Source organism: Adiantum capillus-veneris, chromosome 29 (assembly GCF_014529385.1).
Source record: "Adiantum capillus-veneris isolate H3 chromosome 29, ASM1452938v2, whole genome shotgun sequence".
Lineage (NCBI taxonomy): Eukaryota > Viridiplantae > Streptophyta > Polypodiopsida > Polypodiales > Pteridaceae > Adiantum > Adiantum capillus-veneris.
Window position 1 is genome coordinate 4,391,264 of NC_140959.1, and position 10,322 is coordinate 4,401,585.

The 10,322-nt window shown below is 43.5% G+C and overlaps 1 protein-coding gene across 3 annotated transcripts in view; it reads right to left on the reverse strand.

Moving 5' to 3' along the window:
- Positions 1-5,498: 5,498 nt before the first annotated feature.
- The window catches only part of LOC147418670 (putative ABC transporter C family member 15), a 177,810-nt gene continuing 172,986 nt past the window's right edge, over positions 5,499-10,322 (reverse strand). For all 3 annotated transcript variants that reach the window (XM_086505245.1, XM_086505244.1, XM_086505246.1), the window contains 6 exons: positions 7,226-7,520; positions 6,929-7,143; positions 6,550-6,855; positions 6,409-6,472; positions 6,092-6,331; positions 5,499-5,989 (listed from right to left, as the gene is read on the reverse strand). In XM_086505245.1, the coding sequence (XP_086361371.1) occupies positions 5,877-5,989; positions 6,092-6,331; positions 6,409-6,472; positions 6,550-6,855; positions 6,929-7,143; positions 7,226-7,520 (1,233 nt within the window). In that variant the 3' untranslated portion in view covers positions 5,499-5,876. The remainder of the gene's footprint in view (positions 5,990-6,091; positions 6,332-6,408; positions 6,473-6,549; positions 6,856-6,928; positions 7,144-7,225; positions 7,521-10,322) is intronic.

Here is a 10,322-nt window from a genome sequence, read left to right on the forward strand (position 1 = left end):
CATGATCATGATGGTCTGGTAGCAGAGCACTTTATCCATGCCAGAGATATGCTTGCAGAGCCTCTTGCTATGATGTTTGAAAGAGCCATGCATGAGGGTTTCCCTAAGACCTGGGTATGTCCACTATTGTGCCTATCTTCAAGTCGGGAGATCCTATGCTTCGCGGGAATTACCGAACCATCATGGTTGGTCACACTCTGGCTAGGCTATATGCATCAATTCTTCAGCATGAGTTGAGTGGATGGGCAGAGAGGGAGGGCATACGGGTAGCATGACATGCAGGGTTTAGGAGAGGTTTCTCCACTCTTGACCAGATTTTGACACTCAGAGCCATTGTTGAGGAAGGTAGACACCATGGCAGGAGGATATATTGTAGCTTTGTGGATTTCCACAAAGCCTTTGATATAGTGCCATGAGCCAGACTCGTACGCAGATTGCAGGACATGGGGGTGCCCACAGAGCTGATCTGGGGGATCTTAGCTTTATACAGGACAGTGGTGGTAGGACAGGTACGCACTACTTAGGGCATGTCCGACATGGTTCGCTCCACCATTGGGGTGAAGCAGGGTTGTCCCCTATCTCCAACTCTTTTTGGGATATATGTAGATGAGTTTTCAGATTATGTACATATAGAGGGTGATAGAGGTGCCCAGCTTGCAGGGACGTGGATTCCGTTGCTATTATATGCTGATGATATCGTGTTGATCTTCGATTCTCCAGAGGGGATGCAGCGTCATTTGGATGCATTGTATAGATTTGCACGGGACAGTGGATTGTCTATGAACCTTGGTAAGACCAAGGTAATGGTGTTTAACACCACGATGCAGTGGGTAAGGAGGTCTGCCCCCACTTTTACATATGGTCGAGAGACTGTGGAATATGCAGATACATACACTTATCTTGGGGCGATTTTTAGTGGTCCAGTATTTTCCCTGAGGCGTGCAGCAGATACGCAGTTGCAGCATTGGGGAGACTTGAGAGGATATGTTCGCAGGTTCAGTTCTAGGAACCTCGGACAAAGCTTTGGCTCTTTGACACTTTTGTCACTTCGGCCATGCTGTACGGAGTGGAGATATGGGGCCCCTTAGCTGATCACCATAGCAGAGCTGGCAGTACTGATGGATGGAAATGTATGGAGAAGCCCTTGGTGTCTATGATTTCTCGGATGATTAGGGCCAAGGCCTCAGTACCACATGACATTGTTAGGGCGGAGCTCGCTGCTCCTCCATTGGTAGTGGAGGCACTCACTCGATCAGTTTCATTTATGCATAGCTCTTGGGCTCTCCCCAGAGACAGATATGCTCGATTAGCACTTGAATCTTCGCGACAGCTAGCATTGCAAGGAGATAGATCATGTTGGTATGCAGAGATGGCATCTTGGTTTTAGTTACATGGCTTTTGTATGGATTGACCAACCCCATTTCAATACTCTCTGGATGCACCCTCCACCTCCCTCACTAGGGCAGAGATTACTAGGCTCATCAGATAGGACTTGATTCAATTGGATACGAAGAGGACATGGATACAACCTACACATGAGCTAGGTAAGAAGACGACTTTCTATAGAGAGCATCTTCTCCAACTCACAAAGGATGGTTTTATGATCAGACCAGGATACATGGACACTCATTTATCCCACGGGATCCGATGTGCTATTTGTCAAATACAAACATCCTCACATCAACTAGAGATCGAGACAGGCAGATTTAGAGGAGTACCCACTGAGTCCAGGATTTGTCAGGTGTGCCAGATAGAGCCAGAGACAGAGCTACATTACATATGTCACTGCCGAGTATACTATGAGATACGAGGCCACTTTCACTGTCTATTCAGAGAGGGTTTTGGGCCACTTTCTAGAGTCATGAGATATCAGGATCAGAGATGCCTTGAATTATACTTACTGGAGATTTGCAAACACAGAGGACCTCTTGAAGAGGGGCACAATGAGAGAGATCCAACAACAACGAAAGATTACAGATTTCTTTCAGTCACAGATAGAGGAGTCTGAGCAGCCCCAACAACATAACAACACCAGAGGCATACTGCTTGATCGGGCGATAGAGCTGGGACGGTTCCGTCGCCCACGGATCAGGAGGCCCTCTTGACATCAACGCAGACTGCGACAGAGGATCCATACCATATTGGTGCGACATAGGAGCCGTCCCGGCATAGTGCCTACCTTGGAGGACATTGAATCTCTATAGCCTTTTGGATACTGATGTATATGTATATGATGCCTCGACTGTCAAAGAGCTCCATTCTATCAGCTCACCCCTTTGTATTCCACTCGTATCAGCTTTCACCCCACCCCTACCCACTATTTTCTTTTCAGCTCTTTGTACTTTTTGTACCCAGACCTGGTATTAGATTCACCACATGTAACCTTTTGGTCTCATAGGTCATTTTGGCCTTTTGAAGACATAACTTGTAATTTTTCTATCCAATATATGCGTAAAAGAGAAAATTTTACTAAAAATAATAAGCAAAATTAAGGTTTTAGGCTTCTTCTAATTATCTCTGGTTATTCTAACAAATAATTACTAGATTTAAATTATTGATAATTATTCTAACAAATAATTATCAGATTTAAATTATTGGTATTTTTCCTAGATAGTTTTCTAAGTTTTAAGCCTAATTTTAGCATTATTTTAGCTTAAAATTGGACAGCTGATGGCAAAAAATGGTAAAGCAGGTAGAATTTATAGTTCTCAATGATACCCAATGCAATGGAATTGGTCTATTAACTTGAGAGTAGCCAAAATTAGAGAGAGTACTTTTGTGAAATTACTTTGTGTGCATATCGGGTTACATTTCATTTATTACATCTCTCTCTCTCTCTCTCTCTCTCTCTCTCTCTCTCTCTCTCTTGCGCGCTAACGTTTAACAAAACTCCTTAAATATAGGTGTCTTTAAAATATTTCCTTCTTCTTCTTCTCTTCTCTTCTCTCTCTCTCTCTCTCTCTCTCTCTCTCTCTCTCTCTCTCTCTCTCTCTCGCGCGCGCGCGCGCTAACGTCTCACAAAACTCCTTAAATATAGGTGTCTTTAAAACTCGAGGGGGTCACTATGTGTAAATTGTGTATATCACATGAGTTCAAAGACTATTTCTAGAATTTCTTATCTGTGATATTTTCACAAATAAAATACACCCTTTTCCTATTCAATTTGAATTTTTTTTCCAACTCTATTTTATCATACCCTTTTGTAAGTGAAAATGTGAGAAAAAATGAAATTTAATAACTCCTTCTGCTGCACTCACGTGATAGTCACAAAATTATTAAGTGACACACCCGAGCTTTACAAGCACTTACTCATTATAGTTCCTTAGAATGGGATATCGATCATGTATTATCCGTGAATTGTAATATTATCTTCTACGGTTTTGTCCTCATGGATATAATTTACTTCTTTCCCCTTATTTGGAATCTCTAGTATGATTGGCCCATTGACTTTGATTGTTGAAATCATCATCACCGTCATCATCATTGGGCTGCTTCTAATCTTTTCTTGGGGGTGGCCCTTTAATGTCATCATCTACTTTACCTTAATCATTATAATCATTATAATCATCATTTTGTATCTCTTTCTAGCTCTACAAATATTGCATTAGTAGTGCATTGGCCAATGTATATTGATAATCATCTTCCATACTCACAATGGTGTCTTTAAAGCCTTTCCCTAGAACTTGGGGCTCACTGGTATAATGTGTTAGATCATCATTGGCATCTACTAGATCTAAAATAGTTTTGTAAGTATACTTAACTTTTATGGCTCTTGGAACGCATTCAAAGTCCAATCTTTCTTGTATTGCTTGAATTTTTTCATGTGCTTATGATCATTCATTATTGGTTTTGTCTTCTTGCTTCCAATACTTCCTTGACAACTTGGTCATTGACTTTGTAATCCTTCCATAGACTCTCATACAAAGCAATGTTTTCTTTAATTAGCTTAGCTCTATGCATTGGTTCTAGCTACTATCCAACTCTTGTTGTAAAGATGCTTGATTTTTTATTATAATGCTTTTAGTTGTAGTTCTTGAATGGTTCCAACAATCTTGGAATTCATTGTAGTGTTCTTTTGACATTCTATTTGTAGCATCTAATGTCTAAAGATCAGAGTTCCATGCCAATTGGATGCAAGCTACACCTCCTTTCGTCATTGCTTTTACTACATCTTTGTCATCTTAAAATATCACCATAGATATTTTATATGTTAAGTCTATGTCACTCTAGTCTTCTCCTTTCTATGGGATTCTTCAAAGTGTATAGATTGAGTGGGAAAAGAAGAGGAAAATCAAGAGCACAATAACCCAAGGGGTGTGTCATCTTTGTCATAAATATGGTCTCCTAAAATTGTCACAAAATACTGTATAGCACTTTGCCAATATAAATCCACTCCCACTAATGTAGCAATCAAGTCCCATGATCAAGGGTATTTCCCAATCAATCTAAATCTACCCCAACATCCAAGGTCTCAAGCCTATAAAGGGGTAACCACTCATTTTTCATGACTAGTGTTTTCTCCAAAAATGAATAGTATGTGTTAATTCCAACAACTGGCATCAAAGTCTAATGGGTTCTCTCTTGGGCTCTAACCGATAAATTTAGGGTTTGTGTTGCAAGTCCTTAGGGATTAATTTTTGAAAACAACCCCTTTCCCAAATTAATACCTAAGATTTAGCAAGCTGCTAACTGTGCATCATTGACTTGGGAAATTTGCAACCCTCCATACAATCATGTTCTTGTCACAACATTTTTTCATAAAGTTAGGGCTAACCTCCTTCATTCTTGGCTCCTCGACTAACCTCTAATGTTGTCAATCTTTTCCATGTTGTAACCAATCTTAGCATTAAATGTTATACCGAATGGTTGAATATACAAAGAGCATGCCCGATTGCACGTCTATGCTTTTTCAAGAGCGAAAAAAGAGAGAGAGAGTAGGTGTGTACTAGGTCCTTCAAAACTACTCTCTCAACTAAGTGCCTCTGAAGATTCAACTACTCATGTTACCAAAGGTTATTTTTTTCCATCAAAACATTAGGAAACTATATTAAGAGAGCGCAAAAAACGATCACATTATTGGCTGAGTGTGATGTTAAATCAAGGCTAAACAATGGAGCATGTACATAACTTGCGCTAGGGATTCAATAATTATAGGGGGGGATTCAAGGGGTACAAAGGGCTTGCTGGCCAATTGAGCTACGTTTCTTGGGTAACCCCAAGGTCGAGGGTTCGAGGCTCACGGGTTGCGTTCTCTTGGGTGTATTCTCCTCCCTTATTTGGGGGAGGGGGGGGGGGGGGTTCCCACGATTGCCCCTCGAGGGTGTAATGTACAACAATGTATAGTTGTAAATACATGATATGTGTATAGTTTCTCCCTACTACCTTCCCCACGCTCATGGTGGAAAAAAAGGGGCTTGCCGATAGGCACAGAAATTACTAAATGTTCTCATCCACGTCATTTTTGGGAGTCATAAAATCATATTTAAAGGACACCAACATTGATAAAACATCGGAACAAACTTTCCGTGAGCATAATAAATGTTAGCACTTTTTTTTTTAAAGCACAGCATCTTATCATTAAAAATCATTTAAGTTGTATAAGATATGTTATCCCTCCCTTCACTGCCAAAAAAGAGTCATCTTGTCCTTGGGATAGGGCCAAAAAGTCCGGCATGAGGGACAAAGAGAGCCTCCACCATGGAATGGCTTTGTTTATGTGAGGATTATTGCTTGTTTTGCTTTGCACAGCCCCAAAGAACCCACCTTGCCAATAAAGAGCTAGCTTGTTGGCTGGCAAAATCTTAAGAGGCCAAGAAATAACCCGCCGCCCCCGCCGCCACCCTACACGTACTGCAAGCTCAAAGCTCCAATGTACATTATTGCAAGGCAGCATCACTTGACCTACGCGTATATTCCGATACAAGCTTTGCAAACAAAGACGATTTGTCCTCCAACAGCCTTTGGGGACGCTCATACTCTGCTACCCTCCCTGACATGGACATGCAGGCAATGCACAATCAGGTCTGCAACCAAGTTTATTCATTCCATTTCTAATGCCTCTTTTAAGTGGAAGGAAGAAGGTCGCTCATACCATCACTCAGAAACAAGACACGGTCGCTTTGAATGATGGTTGGAATGCGGTGCGCAATTGTGATGACTGTGCAATCTGCAAACTCGAGGCGTAGAGTATCTTGTATGGTGCCATCGGTAGCAGTGTCCACTGAAGCAGTGGCTTCATCAAGGACCAGAATGCGCGTCCGCTTCAAAAGAGCCCGCCCTAGGCACACCAACTGCCGTTGGCCAACACTCCAGTTTTCTCCATTTTCACTCACTTCACATGCACCATTTTCACACAACAGCATGTCAAACTCACTTGCAAGCACAAGAAGAAGACCCAAAGATGCAAACCTGGAGCATCAAGCTTGTCATCTTTAGTTCGAACAACATCCCCAAGTTGACTCTTGTCAAGGACCTGCAGCAAAAGGCGATAAATAATCTATACAAGTAGACTTACTTAAGCCATGGCAAACCAACGAATTGTAAATTTACCTCCCATATCTTGGCATCACTGTGCTCTTGTAATGGATCAAGGTTTTCGCGTATCGTCCCTTCAAATAATGTAGGATCCTGTGGGATAATGCTCAACTTTGATCTCAAGTCATGCAACCCTATTTGAGAAATGTCCAAGTCATCTATCAACACATTTCCTGCAACAGGCTCTACCATTCGAAACAATACTTGTATGAGGGTCGACTTTCCACTGCCAGTCCGACCCACAACACCTATTTTCTGCCCACCCAAGAAGGTGCATGTGATTCCATGAAGAACCAAGGGCAAATGGGGAGCATATTTTACCTGTAAGCAACAATTTTTTTAGCAAAAGCCCTCTCTCTGCTAAACATCGTATGCCCAATGCTTGGTACAGCACCTGCAGATTCTTAAGAATTATTGTGCCTGCCCATGGCCAGCTTGTGGGAGGGCGACAACTGTCTATGACAAAAGGAGCTTCAGAAGGTAGCTGGCAGTATTGTTGAATTCGCTCAACAGATATTATTTTGTTCTCCAGGTTGCAAAGATTCCAGATGATCATGTATTGAAGGTAACTCACATTCAAGCCATATGTAACAGCAAGCCCAGCAATACCTGCCCCAAATGCTTTGAGATTTAGACACAAAGAGCTATTAGTAAAGGATGATCTACATGAAAAGCAAACCTGGAAACCTACTTGGATCAAAGGTGCCCACAGGTAAGCTCACGACTAACAGCAATGCCAACAAAAATATGATACTCGAAACCACATTCAAGCGTAAACACAGCCACTCCATTGCTGCAAAATTATGAAAAAGGGGTCTGCAATAACAGTCAATCAAGTCCAGATTTGTGTTTGTAAACCGACATTCCTGGTTGAACCCCCTGATCGTAGCAACACCCGAAATAGACTCGCTGAAGTGGTGTATAATAGGTGACATGCGAATTCCGACAAGTCTTGCCAATTCTCTGGCAGATGCTATGTAGTATTGCTGCAAAAACCTCTCTCTCTCTCTCTCTCTCTCTCTCTCTCTCTCTCTCTCTCTCTCCATTGCAACTCTCATCACCACAATTTTGGAGCATCGAGAGTCACTCATCAGCCATACACATACTACATCACATGTAACTTTGATCCCAAGGTCATTGAAGAATTTGAAGTCACTGCAAGCGGAAACGTGGATGCACTTGCAGTTGGCTGCCTAGATCTTGATAGGCATGCCATCATTAAGTCTATAGAATCAGTTGCACGTTGCTACAATGATTCTGAAGAGGGATGCAGCTATATGTTGCTGGGGCTCTTGTTGCAGCGCTTGGAAGGCGTACTTAGCAATCCCACCCCTTCTTCACCTCCAGCTGCACTAGTAACGCCTCCATCAATCTCCTCCTAGCACTTTCAATATTGTCATCAGCTGCTTTGTAACACCCATACCAGCACCTCTCTCAGTAGATTAGAGGCATTCCACAGTCATTTTGTTGTCTATCATCTCCTCCTCCTTATCTGGTGTACAGATCAGTAGTCTCCCAAATACGAAGACCTCACCCGCTCTTACGTTCATTGCCACTTCTGGTACCTGCAAGACTATTGCCTTTGCTGCCTCATACATGTGAAGCTGCCAAATAGCATACTTTAAAATGTTGAAAGCTTACTAAAGCTTACTCTGCCATCTGCCTTGTACGAGGAACGGTAGGTGTATATGGACTGGGCAAATGTAATGTTGGGGGGGGCGGAGCTCATGACAGGCGTGACATTTCAGGGGTGGCTGCAACCTCCGTTGGGCTACAGCTATGCATACGAGGGGGGCGAGTATGTAGAGGTGTACAAGTGGGGAGTGCGTTGGTTCTGGCGCTTCAACAACAGTGCATTCTTCCTAGCCATTGCCACTCTCATCGTTGGCGCCGAGGGCGCGCTTCCGGTGGCCAAGGAGCAGGGCCTCACCAAATCGGTGGAGAAGGCCAAGCATGCGGTGGCGATAGGGAGCATGTTCTTAAGCATGGCGCTCCTCTCCTTCATGTTGACATTCATCATGGCCCAACTTACACTGCTGCCTCTGCTTGCGTCCGACCAATATACTATGGCGTTTCCCTCTATCCTATTGGGTGGGGGCCTATTGTGCGGCCTTCTATTGCTCTGGTTTGCTTTCAAAGCTTGGCCTCTTGTCCTCCCTCTTGCCATCTCCTATGTCATTGAACCCTGTCTTGACTATATGTATATCAAGCGGTGGCATCACGTCTTGCCAATAACATCGCCAATCTCACTAAATTAGTCATAACAGCTCTTTGTATTTCGTGGATAAGATGAGTCTAGTTCTGTGGAGCCTTTCATCGTTGATTGCTAAAGCAAGAAACCCCGGTTGCAACCCACTGCAGCAATATTGTCGTCACTTCCATTGTAGTCTGTGGCAGTATTCTTTTTGACCCCCCCTTATAAGTAAGGGAGGTTGCCTACCAAGACGCCCTTGAAGTCATGCCAGCTTAATTGATCGCAATCCCTCTCTTGGAATGTGCAAAAGCCGTTGAAAACGATCATAGAAAATCTGAGATTGTGATACCTCAGCTGAAAGCTCAATCAACTAGGTATGGGGATCAAATCCAGAGGTTAGCAGCTTATTTTACAGAAGCTTTATGCAGGAGGCTAGCAACGGTACAAGGAAGAGGAGAAGTTGAGTGTGTGGCTGGTGGTGAATGTTCTCCACAAGAGCTGATCCTCACATACAAAGCAATGAACAAGACGCGCCCGTATTTCACATTTGTGCAGCTAACATCAAATCAGGCCATATTGAAGGCAATTGGGGGGGCAGAGAGTCCTTTTGACCATGCGAGGAGATTTTGTTAAACCTGAATGTTGAATGAAAAATTAATAGAGCAATGATCTCAAAGAAAAGGCACAATGAAATTGCTGCATAATCTTACAGATTAGTTAGGCAGCGCCTCCGACTGCACCATTGTGAGGGCCTTTTTTCCATGAACCTTATGCCTGAATCACCTCACTTAAAGCCACATCATCAATTAACTGCCTCAATCCCCTCACGTAACTTCAGCAGAATCTTGCCCGTTCGCACCCAACCTCACTCCTTCTCTACCAGAGCTATTACCTCCCCATCCTCTTCCTCGCAAAGTCTTCCATCATCTGAGCGGGCCCACACACAATCAGGCTGCACTCTCCCCTTCACCTTCGGCTGCTTTCACTCCCGCCGACTTCACTCGCCCCAACATCTCTAAAGTCGAGTCTCAAAGCTCTGACTCCGCCACTTCTCCCCACGCAACTTCATCATCGGCCGCCTCCTCTCCGGTACTGTTCTCCCCTCCTAATTCGAGCGAAGCTTCGCCAATTCATCCTCGGGTTCGTCTAGTGGGAAGGCATCTATGAAGCAACATCTTTTCACACCATCCTCTCTGAAGAAGGTGTCTCCCAAGAAATTCCACCGATTCTCGAAGACAATGTTGGATCCTCACTTGCAGCTGCTCTCAACTCTGATGAAGCCCCCGCTTGGATCGAAGCAATCAATGCTGAGATTGCTGCACTTCATCACTGCCACAGTTGGACATTGGTCCCGCGGCTTCCTCATCATAATATCATTGGCTGCAAGTGGCTCCCGAAGTAAAAGCTCCGCCCCGATGGTTTTGTTGAGCGCTACAAAGCGCAGCTCGTCGCTTGAGGCTTCACCCAACGTCTGGGCGTTGACTACACTGATACTTATTCCCCTGTTCTTGGTATGTCATCTTTTCGCCTCCTTGTCGCCATTGCTACTGCCTTTGATCTCCCACTGCATCACTTTGATATTATCACTGATTTC